This window comes from Ursus americanus, chromosome 9 (assembly GCF_024610735.1).
Source record: "Ursus americanus isolate L20-20 chromosome 9, mUrsAme1.1.p, whole genome shotgun sequence".
NCBI lineage: Eukaryota > Metazoa > Chordata > Mammalia > Carnivora > Ursidae > Ursus > Ursus americanus.
The window spans coordinates 53,021,202-53,036,185 of record NC_142135.1 but is presented as its reverse complement, the minus strand read 5'-3'; the positions used below and the strand labels follow the sequence as shown (position 1 = coordinate 53,036,185).

At 36.7% G+C, this 14,984-nt stretch overlaps 1 protein-coding gene across 2 annotated transcripts in view; it reads left to right on the top strand.

The window, feature by feature from the left end:
* The window catches only part of ZC2HC1A (zinc finger C2HC-type containing 1A), a 62,551-nt gene extending 53,246 nt beyond the window's left edge, over window positions 1-9,305 (top strand). Inside the window, exon 10 of one of the 2 annotated variants that reach the window (XM_045806080.2) lies at window positions 5,551-9,305. In XM_045806080.2, the coding sequence (XP_045662036.2) occupies window positions 5,551-5,716 (166 nt within the window). In that variant the 3' untranslated portion in view covers window positions 5,717-9,305. The remainder of the gene's footprint in view (window positions 1-5,550) is intronic. The other variant, XM_045806079.2, reaches the window with a different exon arrangement.
* Window positions 9,306-14,984: the final 5,679 nt, after the last annotated feature.

Here is a 14,984-nt window from a genome sequence, read left to right as displayed (position 1 = left end):
AGAGTTGGCTTGTGTATCTTGCTGCTCCCCTGTTGGGGGCATATATATTTATAATTGTCATATCCACTTGTTGAATACTTCCCTTACGAATAATATAGTGCCCTTCTGCGTCTCTAACTATAGTCTGTAGTTTAAAATCCAATTTATCTGATATGAGAATTACTACCCCAGCTTTCTTTTGAGGTCCATTTGCGTGAAAGATGGTACTCCATCCCCTTACTCTCAGTCTGAATGCATCTTTGGGTTTGAAATGAGTCTCTTGTAGACAGCAAATGGATGGGTCATTTCTTTTTATCCAATCTGCAACCCTGTGGCGTTTTATGGGATGGTTCAAACCATTTACATTAAGACTGATTACTGAGAGATATGATTTTAATGTTGCCATGTTGCCAGTAAAGTCTTTGTTTGTATTGGCTGTGACTTTCTGTTCTGTATTACTCTTGGGGCCTTTTTACTTTTATAGAACCCCCCGTAATATCTCCTGTAGGGCTGGTTTCGTGGTTACAAAATTGGTTAGTGACTGGCGATTCTGAAATGTCTTTATTTCTCCATCATTTCTGAATGACAGCCTTGCTGGATAAAGGATCCTTGGCTGCATGTTTTTCTCTGAAAAAGCTTTAAATATGCTCCCCCAACCCTTTCTCTCATTCCAGGTCTGTGTAGACAGGTCTGACGTAATTCTGATGCTTTTGCCTTGGTACGTGAGAAATTTCTTTGCCCTGGCCGCTTTCAATACTGTATCCTTGCATGTAAGATTTGCGAATTGCACTATGACGTGACGTGGCGTAGGTTTGTCATGGTTGAGCTTGGGAGGGGTCCTCTCTGCCTCTTGGACACGAATGTTTGTTTCCGTTGCTAGATTAGGGAAGTTTTCAGCTACAATTTGTTCAAATATCTCTTCTAGACCTCTGTTTTTCTCCACCCCCTCGGGGATGCTGATGATTCTAACATTGGATCGTTTCATTGAGTCAGTAATCTCCCGTAACCTACATTCGTGGGCGTGGATTTTTTTAAGACCATCTTCTATTTTCATTTTTTCCTCTATTAACCCATCCTCCAATTCACTAACCCGTTCCTCTGCTTCTGCGACCCTGGCCGTCAGAGCCTCTAGTTTTGCCTGCATTTGGCTCATAGAATTTTTAATTTCTGTCAGATTCGCTCTCATTTCTGTCCTTAGGGATTCTATATTCTCAGTAACCTTTTCGTTAATAGTTTTTTCAATTCTACCAGTTCTACTCATCATTTTGACCATCGTTACTCTGAATTCCATTTCTGATACTTTGGTTACATCCATATCCATTATTTCTGTGGCAGAGGCCACAGACTCACTGTCTTTTCTTTGCTGGTGGGGGGCTTCTCCTTCTTGTCATTCTGATGAGGAGAGGTTGCGGGGTTGTCCAGAGCCCAAATTATTGACTGGGTCCCAGGCCATGCCCCTTGTTTTATAGGGATCTTAGGGATGTGGGCTTCTTCTTTAAAGATTTTATTTATTTATTTATGTGGCAGCCAACCAGCGAGAGAGGGAACAGAAGCAGGGGAGTGGGAGAGGAAGAAGCAGGCTTCCAGCGGAGGAGCCCGATGAGGGACTCCTTTCCGGAACGCCGGGATCACGCCCTAAGCCGAAGGCAGGCGCTCAATGACTGCACCACGCAGGCGCCCAGGTTGTGGGCTTCTTGATTTTTCAGCCTGCCTTCTGGGGGAGGGGCCTGCCACGCCGATACTCAGGCAGCCCTGTTTGGGTAGAGTCTCGGCGTCCCCTGCGAGGGGGGATGGGGATGGGCACTCCCTGAGCCGGTATTTCCAGGCTTTTGTTCTCTGGCGGCTTTCCCTGGCGGTTTGCTGTGCCTCTTCTGAGAGTCAGAGCAGCAGCGGCCGAATTTCAGCCTCTGTCACAGAACAGAGGGATTGCGGCCTGTTCTCCACTGATGTTCTGGCCACTTTAACTCTGTTTCTGTTGGTGCTGCTCTACCCTGCAGCGCCCCGGGATGTGCGCCCCACACCCGGCGTCCCAGCCCTCCCTTCCAGGGCCGGCGCGTCTCTGTCCTTTGTGTTTCTAATGCTGCCAGCTGCCAGCCGCCCCGCGCGCACTCCCGGATCTCCCGGTCTCAGTCTGGATCCTGTGAGCGCACCGGGATTCCGGGGTTCCGCGAGATGCCTGGTGGCGCGCGCACCCGGCTCACGGTCTCAGTCTGCTGTTTTGCGGGTGCCGTCCGCAAGCTCCGCCCGCTCTCCCGTGCAAGTGGTTACCGCTTCCCGGCGCCCGAACACGGCGGCTCCCTCCCCCTTCCGTTTATCTTCCGATATCTGTGCACAGTTTCATGGCTCCCCGCTTCGTACCTCAATACTCAGCGCTGGAGATGTTCATTTGTAGAGATCCAGATGCGTCTTCCTGCGTCTCAGGCTGGTTCCGTGGTTCTTGATCCATTTTAAATACTAAAGATGTGAACTTAATGTTTCTTAGAGTCCTGAAGCTGGCTGTACAATGTTGTATATGTGTGGAGCCTTCTGTTTTGAATCCATGCTGTATATAGGATTAACATTCTCTTGTAATGTGGGAAACTTAATAAATACATGTGCTTGAATAAAAAGATCATCTTCTAAAGAGGTAGACAAAAGAAGTGACAACAGGCAGGGGCAAAAGTCACATTAAAAATGAGTTTGAATTCCTTTTTTTGTTTTGTTTTCTTTTATTTCTTTCTTTTTAAATGGTTGATAATTGATAGTAAGCCCTAAACCTTGTTCACCTGACTTACTACCCTATCCAGATGGAATAATTATAACCATAACAGATGAAAAAATCTCAGATTTCTTTTTCTGGAAGTGTGATAGACTACATTTTCTGGATGGCTGTTTCACCCAAAACACCTAGAAATGCTACCCAAAATGGAAAAAATATCCTTTTGAATGTGTAGCTTAGCACTCAGAAAAGTAAGGGAAACTTCCACAGGTAAGTAAATAAAGGAAACTAGGGGTCAGATTGGTAAACTAAGCCAGACACTGCACTTACATTTGAGGTTTTGATGATCTTTCCTACCTAGAGGCTTGTGTTAATGTCACTGTGGGAGAGAGGAGGTGACTTCTTGGACTTATACAAAGTGAGCTTTAGAAACTCAACTTTCCCTTCCCCTCTCCTCATGCCTCTTCCTCTAAGCCAGGACTCTTGAAAATGTCCATCAGGGGGTTGTCTTAGGCTCCGCTGGAGGTAATCACACGGTATTATATGACACTGGGATTATTTATAGGAAATAGGGAATGATAGCCGGCAGTGTCAGGTGTGTCTTTTTCCTGGGAGCCCTTGCCCCAGTCCTGGAGCTGGTTTTCTTTGACCGTCCAAGTGACAGCTTAGGTGTGAGAGAAGAAGATCTTAATAGGTGGATGTAGGATTGGTTTAGTTGGAAATTCTATGTCCCCAAAGGGAACCAGTTTCTCTTGTAACAGCCCCATTGTCTTAGCTTTCAGGTTGTCCTGAGGGATGTCTGATTTTCTTGGATTGCGTATAAACACTGCTGCCTGGAAACACAGCTGGCATTCCACCTTTTTTAAAGGTTCTCATTAAAGAAAGCTAGGAAGTTATCCCAATGTCAGATGTGTCCATAGAAATGGAGAAAGAGTTCTCCTTATGCTATATTATATATTAAAATAGAAATTATTATAGTTGACATTCTTATGACATTTCTGCTTTTAAAGAAAATGCTTCTTAAATGTCACCATTAAATATGAAGACTGATATAGGATTGTGTTAAATACATTTTGTCAATGACATTCCTTTCTATTCCTAATTTTCTAAGTGTTTTTTAAAAATAAAAAATAGGTGGTGAATATTATTGAATATCATATGTATAAAACCAGTATTTTTAAATCCTTTAATCTATTTTTCTGTAAATTATATTAATAGACTTCCTGATGTTAAATCAATCTTATTTTCTGGAATAAATCTAAAGTGTTTTGAATTGTATTTGTTTGTAGATTGTGTTTGCTAAAATTCTTAGAGATTTACATGTATTTCCAAGTTAATAGGTAAAATTGATTATAATTTTATATTCTCTTATTAAGTCTGACTATCAAGATTTTATTGACCTTTAAAAAGAAATTGCAGAATGTTGTTTTTCACCTCCCTCTGCTGGAAAAGTTTAGTAGAACTTACTGTGTTCTTTTTTTTTTAAATATTTTATTTATTTATTTGATAGAGTGAGAGAGAACATGACTGGGGGGGAGGGGCAGAAGAAGAGGGAGAAGCAGACTCCCCACTGAGCAGGGAGCCCGATGCAGGGCTCGATCCCAAGACCCTGGGATCATAACCTGAGCCAAAGGCAGATGCTTACCCAACTGAGCCACTCAGGTGCCCCTAGAACTTACCATGTAAAATTATCATGAGTCCACTATGTGTGTGTGTGTGTGCCAGGATGTGCCCACGTGATAAGGAGGAGTAGTATGTTAATTACTGATTCAACAGCTTTAACACTTATGTCTGTTTAGTTTTATAGTTTGTTTGAAATAAGTTTTCACAAGATATTTTTCTAGGAAATTTTTCACTTCATCTAAGTTTCAAACTACTAGCATAGAGTTGTTCTTATAATTTTAAATCTCTGCTATATCTGTAGTTATATTCCTCTTTCATTCTGAATATTGTGTATTCCTTTTTTGTTGATCAGTCTTGAGAGTTTATCATTTTAAAAGGACCAAATATTTTTTTTATCTTCTTCATATATTACTCTTTCATTCATTTATTCATTAAAAATATATTTACTGAGAGATGAGTTTATGTCAGGTACTTCTCTTGATTCTAGACGTAGAGCAGTAACAAAACAGGTAAAAATCCCTGCACTCGGGGAGCTCACAGTCTTATGGAGAAGACAAGACATAACAGAAATGACATATACCGCATGTCAGATGGAAAGCAATAAAGCAAAGGGAGTCACAGTTTGGGGTGGCAGCAAGACTGTCCAGAGCCATGGGGGTTGCAGTACAGGGGATGAAGGATGAAAGAATTTGAGTGTGTACAAGTAAATTAGAGCAAAGGACCTAACAAGATTCAACCTGATGATAGTGATGAGAATTCGAGTGAAAAGACTCCATGGATACAGTGAAAATAGCATGACACATTGGGAGAAGTTATGTATATATTGTTTTATAATATATATAATAATATATGTGCATATTTATTACAGTGTATATTTGGAGGAAAGATGGAGATCTTTCCTCAGGGCGAGGTTGCAGTTTTCTCTTTAGAGATGGTTTTGCAGGAGGGTCACTGTAAATTTCCATTCTATTCCCATTGTAGTACATGCCTCGTACATTGAACAGATGGAAAGTATGGTGGTATTTGCTCATGAAAAATTCTCATGAGCAGGGATAAATATAATGCCAAAGAAAATATTTAGAATTTCATTATTAACTAAAAGGGGCTTTTCAAATCTGAACTAGAAAAATATTAAAACTGAGGTTAAGCAAGCTTTAATTTATACTTAACATTAAGTACTGTTCTCTAAGGGTTATGAAAACTAGTGACAAGAGCTTTGTGTTTCTGCTTTTCTTCCTGTACTCCTTCAGGCCAGATGGAGACTATATATCTTCACCGAATGGCGGAAACATTAAAGGCATGGAAGGAAATTCAACAGGACACTTACCGAAATTCTGCCATGAGTGTGGGACTAAATACCCTGTAGAATGGGCGAAGTTTTGCTGTGAATGTGGCATTCGAAGAATGGTTCTGTGAATAGAGCCCAAAAGAAAAAGCTAAGTCCAGAATTTTATGACTATTGCTGCTTGGACAGATAGAGCACTTCCTTTAGTGAATTTATGCTAAAATTATTCAAAATACTTTTTTCAGCAGTTTTTGGAGCATAATTCTTTGGCTGTGTACTGTGTGTGTGTATATAAATGTGTACATATACTGTATATAATAAATACCTGATACCCCAAACTGTGCCATTCAAGGAAATAGTCACTCATCTGTCACAAAATAATTTCAAGTAGAATCATTAACTTAGGTTTACTTTTCTGTTATTATTGTTAAAGCACATTAAGCACACCTTCACAAACTCACATGCTAGTGCTCAGCCCTTCAAGCTTTAGGATGATCATTACTTGGAGCAAAAAATCAGAACAAACATTTTTATTGTTGATTCCTGTTTTCACATCATAGAGTTTGGGATGCTTGCAATTTTGGAAATGAAGAGAGTATTTTCAGTTACAGTTATTTATGTAAGGACATTTTCCTGTAGAGCTCTTTAACAATTAATTTTATAAATATTAAAAAAAAAGAAAGGAATTAAACCTCTACAGGTCTATGTTGTCCTTTACTCGGTGTATCATTAATTATATAATTTAGAGATCTTTATTCATTCTTTAAAATGTAATTATGCAGTTTCCTATTTTCAGAGACACAAAACTGAAAAATACAAATGTATTTTATTCCAGTTATAACTGAATGATTTTTTTTTACCTCTGTGTGTTAGTTGAATGTATATATTCTTTCTATTTCTAATTGTGTCTCCATATTTCACTTTTTTCTTTTTCATAACCTCATGTCTGAGGAGTTTTAATTTACTACTTCTTTATTTTTGCAACATTTGAAAATAATTATTTAATATAAGAGGCACAAAATTCTTGCAAAATTCTACATGTTTATTTCTGTGTCTGAATTTAGAAGAAATTATTTTAATGGATTTTAAAAAAACCACCTCACCCTAATAAATAATTTGGATAATTAATCATTACTGCTGGGCATGAAGGTAAAAAGTATTTTAATTTTTTAATTTTAATTTCCCTTGAAGTATAGTTAGATGTAGTGGTGCGTTCGTTAAGAGACTAATTTTTCCTACTTGTATTTTCTTTTTAGTGTTTAATACTAAAACACAATTCACATCACAGTAACAAAAACCTCTGAAAATGCACTACTTTAATGCATAGGTGACTTATGTAATTAAACGTTCACAAAAACTTAATTATACTTTAACTTTGGCTAAAATACAGCTTTTAATTATTGTCACTTTCAGTGTGACAGTGTTTAGTAGTAGATTCTTTGATTGCCTGTGCGGCCATGTTCAGTAGTTCCTTAGTAATTTCTGTTGAATGGAAAGAAAAAGAGCTTTGATCTTATTACAAAGGTGTAAGCAAATCCTATATAGGCCATTTCTAGCTTCTCATTTATGATTGTGATCAACTATAAGGGTTAATGTAGAAATTTGTGGTTTTTAATTTTATTTATGCTCTTTATAATTGTATTCATTGGATTTTTTTTTTTTTTTTTGGTTTTTGTGTTTGTTTGTTTGTTTTTTCATTCAGTCAGGGGATATAAACTTTGAGGTAATGGGAATTGTTTTATTTACCTTATAGTTTCTTCCCTGACTTTTCATCAACCTTTTTTAATCTGTTTGTCTTATTCAGTCATATTGGTCTAAAAATAGAGTCCATTACCTAGAATAAGCTGTAATTAATTTAGGAGAATAATGTACGTATTAGATTTTCATTTCAATAATATATGTTATTCTTTCCTGTTATAAATCATATGAAGAACTTTAAACCTTGTTTTCCCTGGAACTGAGCACTATTTTTCTTCTTCCAAGTTTTTTTTTTAATTTTTGCCCAAGGAAGGGGTAGATAAATGAACTTAAACAAAGTGGCACATGTTTGTTTCTCACAGAATTTTGCAGTAGCCAGTAAATGTTATAATGTACTACATGGAAAATGAGTTGATAAAAAAATCATCCAATTCTAGAACCCAGAGATTATTATAAACAGTAAGTAGGTGAAGTATACTTATGAATTATGAAACATGTTGTGGCAATGTATTTAAATGCATTTTTGTATTAATTACATATATTATTCTCACATTGATTTGTTGTGCAATAGTTCAGGTTATAAGAAATTTTCCTAGATCTATGCATCATTTACTTTATTTTTATTTATTTTCACAAGTATTTGCCAGTGTGGTAGAATTAAAAAAAAAATGATTGTAAGCTTAAATTAAAAATGTAAAAATCGCTTATATATTATTCTGAAAGTCATTAGCTTGAAAAAGTAAGATTATTATGGTTGCTGTTGTCTCTCATTCATTCTGTTTTTTATTACAAATACTGTCTTCATTTTTGAACCAATTCAATAAAGACATAAAGCAAAAAAAATTTTCAATTGGTCTTTATTGATGTCTTAGTTTTTAGCCAGACAGAGGTAGTAGAAAGATAAGAGCATACTGAAATATGAAGAAGATATTCAAAGTCAAAATACAGATTTTTTTTAATGAGGTAGTAGCTTTACATTGGCAGGGTTTTTTGTGCCATCAGCTTTTAAAGAAACTGCTATTATTTTGTTGAAGTGTTTCATGTCAAAGTATTATAAATACGTTTCATTACAAGATTTCTAAGACATAGAAAAATTCTCTTTATGTCTAGTAAAATAGAGCAGTTGAAAACATTAGTGAAGTCATTGATAGGAAACATTGTGGATATTTCTAATTAAGTAATATACAGTTTAATGGCCAAAAGTACTGGCTTATGATCAATACTTACTGCTTTAGACTCATATTTAAAATTTTAAACAGCTGTCTCTAGTAAAAATACGATCAAATTAGACATGTTTGGTTTGTACTTAATCTTCCCTGGGCTAGAGGTGAATACTTTTACTGTGAATAGAATCTCAAGGAATGAAAAATAATAGAAGAGGTACACAACTACAAAGTCAGCAGAACTCTTGTGTCTTTATTTGCATTGCAGGTATATGTGTTTTATATGGTGGATATATTTTTAGTACTAAGATAGGTTAACTTTTCCAACTGACTATATTATTGAATAGAGCAGTCATTAAAAATCATTAAAACCAAATTAATGATAGCCACACTTACTTTCATTTAGAAAATTTTCAGGTTATTACTGTCAGGATATGCATAGATAATTTTGCCTGGTTTATATGTGAATTGCTTTTTTTGCCACTAGAGGGTGCTTTTAGATAATTTGATATTACCAGCTTCCAATTCTTATTTTAAAGTCCTCTCAGCAATATAGGTATATATCATGGCATTACAGAGATTTGTAAAAGATAGTTTTTGTTTATTTTGTTTTGATTTTAATAATTCATATGTTGATTTTTTAAGAACTGTAGTCTAGCTCATTTTGGGTACCAAGGTGCTGGTAATTAATAAAAATGTTTAATATTTACTCCTCACAGTATTTTGTTAGCAAATTTGTGCATTTCAAACATATTACTCAAATATTACCAGATACTGCTTGTACTATTACTTTAATATTTCATCTTAGTTGTACAAGCGTTACCATTTCCTTTTCAGATAATTTTTTTCAATCATTTAACCTAACTTGATGTCTAATATAAGAGAGTGACATTACTTATTTATTTTTTATTATTTTTTTAAGTTTTTATTTTAATTCCGGTTAGTTAACATACAATGTTTTATTAGTTTCAGGTGTACAATATAGGGAGCCAACATTTATATACATCACCCCGTGCTCATCACAAGAACAGTCCTTAATCCACATCACTTGTTTCACCCATCCCCCCCCCCACCTCCTCTCTGGTAAGCATCAGTTTGCTTTAAGAGTCTGTTTCTTGATTTGTCTCGCTCTTTCTCTCTTTTCCCCCTTTGATCGTTTGCTTTATTTCTTAAATTCCACATACGAGCAAAATCCTATGGTACTTGTCTTTCTCTGACTGACTTACTTTGCTGATCTTTATACTCCATCCATGTCTTTGCAAATGGAAAGATTGAGAGTGACATCTATTTACATAAGAGCAAGTTGTTAGACCAACTGATATGAGATGCACAAAACTAAAACTTATACTTACTTTATACTTTAAAACTATACTTACAAATATTAAAAAAAAAACTTCAAGTGTTCTTCATTCTCTGATATGCTGGGGATGGAGAACAATCAATAGGTTGTGATTAAGTCCTTGCTATATAGTTGATGTCACTTATTTGCCAATATATAGACAGACGATTATGACTTATGATAAAAAGGAGGATTCGTTTTAATGGAATTTTATTATAAAGTACCAACAAAATACTGCAGAAATGTTGAAGATAGAGCTTCTTATCACCACAAGTTATACAGCTGACCATTTCCTGCTTTTTTTCTTTTCATCTCTGTCCCGGTGCTTTGGAGGAAGCTTGGTAGAATGGGAGCAAGAGCTGCCCTCTCCCCACTTTCCCGGGGAGAAGGCACGTGGCAGTGGAAAGGATGTGTATGCAGTGGGGTCCATTGGAATGTAAAGCGTGAACTACTTGGGACTGTCCTGAGGACTGAGGAAAAATGATGCTGACTAAAAATTACTAATTCCAACTGTTCGTCTTCCCTCACATTGTCCTTTTTTTTTCTCTGCCCAGATACCTGTTTCTATGCCTATTTTGAATTTGCACCAGTAAGGTTGGAGATTGCCGGTAGTGCTGAGTAGTGTTGAGTATGCTTAATGACGAACTGCTGATTTTCATTCATCAAATCAACAATCGTAAATTATAATAAACTGTCATGGTGCACTAGGATGAATGCCCTTATCTACTAATGGTGGAAATAAAAATTGATAATACTTTATGAAAAGTTGACTAATTTTATTTTAAAAGCCTTTAAAATAGTCATGCCTCATAACCTAGTAATTTTGTTTCCAAGATACATACTGTTTATTGATGAAATAATCTGAAGTACAGGAAAATACTTAATGCAGACTGTGTTTAATAGTACTATTATTTGTAGGGATAAAAATTAAATCATTCAGGGGCACCTGGGTGGCTCGGTTGATTAAGCATCTCCCTTCGGCTCACGTCACAGTCCCAAAGTCCTGGGATCAAGTCCCGCGTCGGGCTCCCTGCTCAGCAGGGAGTCTGCTTCTCCCTCTGCCCCCTCCTCATGCTTGTGCTGTCTCTCTCTGTCTCTGTCTCTGTCAAATAAATAAATAAAATTAAAAAAAATCAAACTATTTATAGACCTATAAACACAGAGAACAAACTGATAGTTGCCAGATGGGAGGGCCGTAGGCAGATGGGCAAAATGAGTAAAGGGGAGTGGGATATCTAGGCCTCCAGTTATGGAATGAATAAGTCACAGGAATAAAGGTACAACATATGGAATATAGTCAGTGATGTTGTGTTGCATGGTGACAGACAGTAGCTACACTTGTGAACATAGCATAATGAATAGAGAAGTTGAGTCACTATGTTGTATGCCTAAAACTAATGTAATATTGTGTGTCAACTGCACTTAAATAAAAAATAAAAAATAATAATAAAAGGCCAATTGAAACCACAAAAATTAAGTCATTTAATAAGTTAATAATTAAAGCGCTTTCAAATAATTTTTAATGGTATAACAAGTTTATGTTTTACCACTGAGACAACTAGTCTAAAATGGTACATACGTAAAGAACTGCACAGATAGAGACTTGAAATATATTCGTCAGTACATTATACTTATTTCTACTGGAAGGATTTTTGATGTTGTATTTTCTTCATATTTTTTATACTGTCAATTTTTAAATGAATATATAATTTAAAAAAATAGGGTTATGTCTTCAAAATCAGTTGCATGTGGTAGTAGTAGTTTGTTTAAAGTCACTACCTCACCTTCAGTTATTTTGTACCATTCACAAATACAGATGGTAACCCTTGTGATCAAGTTGAGCTAGTTTGTTTTTATAATACATTGGTTGCTAAAAGTATCTGTTAACTCTAATGAGATTATTTTTTCTGAATTTCACGCAAAGGGCAATCTAATATAGTCCCTTCCCCCTTTATAATTATTTATTATCTACATGATTTGAGGAGTCCATGGTATGCAAATGAATTTTTACTTCGCAGAACGTAAAAACTAAACTGGTCTAAATATTTAAGACCACTTTATTGTTGGGCTGGAGGGGGATATATATGGATATATCTGAGGTATTTCCATTTGTTTGCACATACTTACCTATTGTGCTTATCTTTTTTTTTTTTTTTAAGATTTTATTTATTTATCTGACAGAGATAGAGACAGCCAGCGAGAGAGGGAACACAAGCAGGGGGAGTGGGAGAGGAAGAAGCAGGCTCATAGCGGAGGAGCCTGATGTGGGGCTCGATCCCATAACGCCGGGATCACGCCCTGAGCCGAAGGCAGACGCTTAACCGCTGTGCCACCCAGGCGCCCCTATTGTGCTTATCTTTTAAACTTTAAAAAGTGTTTAATGTTATCTTCGTATTTTCTTGTATTTATTTTAATTAAGAAAAATAGTTTTAGAATCAGTAAGTTTTAAAAATTTTTGCTAATATTTCCAAACTTATACTCCTTCTGGGGAAAGCTCATATGAACCCCACAAGAAACATTTGGAATTTTTTATTTTAAACCCTAATTCCTCAAGGATGATTCTCTTTGGAAACATACTATTCAATTAACAATTAATTTGAAAATGTAAAGCAGTTGATTTGTTTTTTAATATGTCTCACTGCAGGTAAAATCAGAACTCCATTTGAGTGGGCAGTATATGCTAGCCCAGCTCTTTATCCTCGGTGAGGCACTGTGTTCGTGTGCTCTTCCCTTGCTGAACACTGGCCTAGTTCTCCCTTTTGTATCAGTAGAAAGGTTCTGTCTCACCTATGCCATTATCAGAAAACTTGAATGATGAGGAGGGGCAGTTATTAATTGCCTTAAATACTTTACCAAAGTTTTAGTAGAAAACATTGGACAATACTAGAAATTAAAGACAGTCCAAGTCATACCTTGTAGTGAGAACTTTTGATCTATTTTAAATCTTAATTTTGTTACTGTCTGTAATGGGCATTTGTTACATTTGTGGCCAGCATCTTTTGGAAGTTCTCCTCTGTGTATGGTAAGTTTTTCATTTTGAATCCCACTGCCTCAAGAAGATCACAGCCAGAGTTTAGTTTTCCATCCTTTCTTGCAGCTAGGGACTAGTCATGTCACCTGACGACTGAACAGACTTGGATTCTGAAACAAGCAATGTGAAGAAGCGGCCACAGAAGAAGCAGGATTTGTTTTCTAGCGGGGTTGGTGAAGTTTGCTGGAGAGACAGAGAGCTACAAAGGTAACAGTGGCAGAGTCAAGATGTGCCTTGTGCCGTGTGGTAGCACGTGAGCTGACTCCCCCCACCCCGGAGTAATCATTCTAAGTTGGACAGTGTTTCCGGCTGCAGAGCCACCAGCCTTGATTATCTGGCTCTCCTAGAGATTCAGTGAATTACCCAACAGCTTTTAATAGATACCTTTTTGCTTAAACTAATTGGACTGAGATTTGTTATTTGTACTTAAAAACTCTTCAGTGATAGAATTTGATGTGACCTCCGGCTTCCCCTTGATAATGGCCGTGGTAATGGGAAGAGTGCTTACAATCCTATTCTACAGGAGGGAATCTTCAACATATTGAATCAAGATACCTCTCCTTATCCCAATTATGGTGTTAAATAATCACAAACAATTTTTTTTCATGAAGATAGAAATCTTTTTTTTTTTTTAAGTTCAGTTAGCCAACATGTAATATGTCATTAGATCTTGATGTGGTGTTCAGTGACTCATCAGTTGTGTGTAACACCCAGTGCTCATCACAACACGTGCCCTCCTTAACACCCATCACCTAGTTACCCCATCCTCCCCACGCGCCTCCCTTTCCACAACCCTCAGTTCGTTCCCTGGAGTCAAGAGTCTGTCATGGCACAAACTGAATTTTAAGAAATATGCTTCAAGCATAATTACACCTAGTGGGCAGGACTAATTTGAGGATTATCAGAAATGTGTCTAAAATCTCTGTGCGATGTCAGACACTTAACAGGCTATCAGTAAATGGCATCAATTATTTAGTAGTGATAATTTTGGATATATGTGTGTGTTACATGTTCATCAAATATTTTAATTCCTGTGATGAATTTCCAGGCACTGTTCTACATGCAGTGAATGAAGCAATTGAAAATCTCTGTCCCTTTGAAGTTCACATTCTAGTGGAGGAATATTGAAAATATAGTAGATAAATTAGTAAATGTATTTATTATTAGAATGTGACAAGTGCTATGGAGTAAAATAAAGTGGGGAAGAGGTGGTTAGAGAGAGACAGTAGGGAGAGTGGAAGTGGATTGCAATTTTAAATAGGGTAGTTCAGGGATGATGTCATCGAGAGAGTGGTATTTGAGCACAGACCTAAAAGAGGAGTGAGGCATTATTGTTTCTCTCTTCCCTGTGTTGCATTGTTCATTGGATTGTTCCCCCTAATGTCCAGTGTTTTCTGCTAAAAAGAGTATTCAGTATGGTTGAAGCATGCTGGTGGAAAAGAGAGGAAAGAGTACTTTATGCAGAGGGTAAAAAGTGCAAAGGCTCTGAGGTGGAGCCCAGGAGCTCTGGAATGGTTTGAGCAAGCAGGAGATGATAAAATTAAGTCAGGTAACGCAGCAGCCAGATCGTGTATGCTTTGGAGGCCGCTAAAATGATTTTGGTTTACTCAGTAAGATAGGAATCAGGGAATGATATGATCTGGCTTAAACATGTAAGTTCTTTGGACCCTAAATTAGTGCAAAATAAAAGACAAAAGGGAATTACTGTTGCGCATTTCACCTGAAAGTTTCTGTGTGTATTGATCAAATTAAGTACTCTTAACACTCAGCTCTCAGAAGAGTGTCAACACTCTGCAGTGTAGATTGATACTTGATTATGTACAATTTAGATTGAAACAAACCGAGACTTTTCAACCCCACCTGAGTACAACAAAAGGGGAAGTATCCTCATTTCACAAGACTGCCATCCAGTTCCCTAATCTCCCACTCATTAGAAGTAAAACCCTATTTTTTTATTGGCAATTATTTTGTCTCATTTAGGGAGGCAGAAGTTAGTGATTAATTCTACTTTCTGAATTTAGTACCTAATATTCATAAACTTGTTTTTCATTCTTATTTCCTTATTCATCAGTGTCAAATAATCTGAATAGAACTTTCAAATGTCAGGGACAGATATCCTTCTAAGTTGCCTTGAGAAAGGGGGTTTAATATAAGATTCATGTGAATTT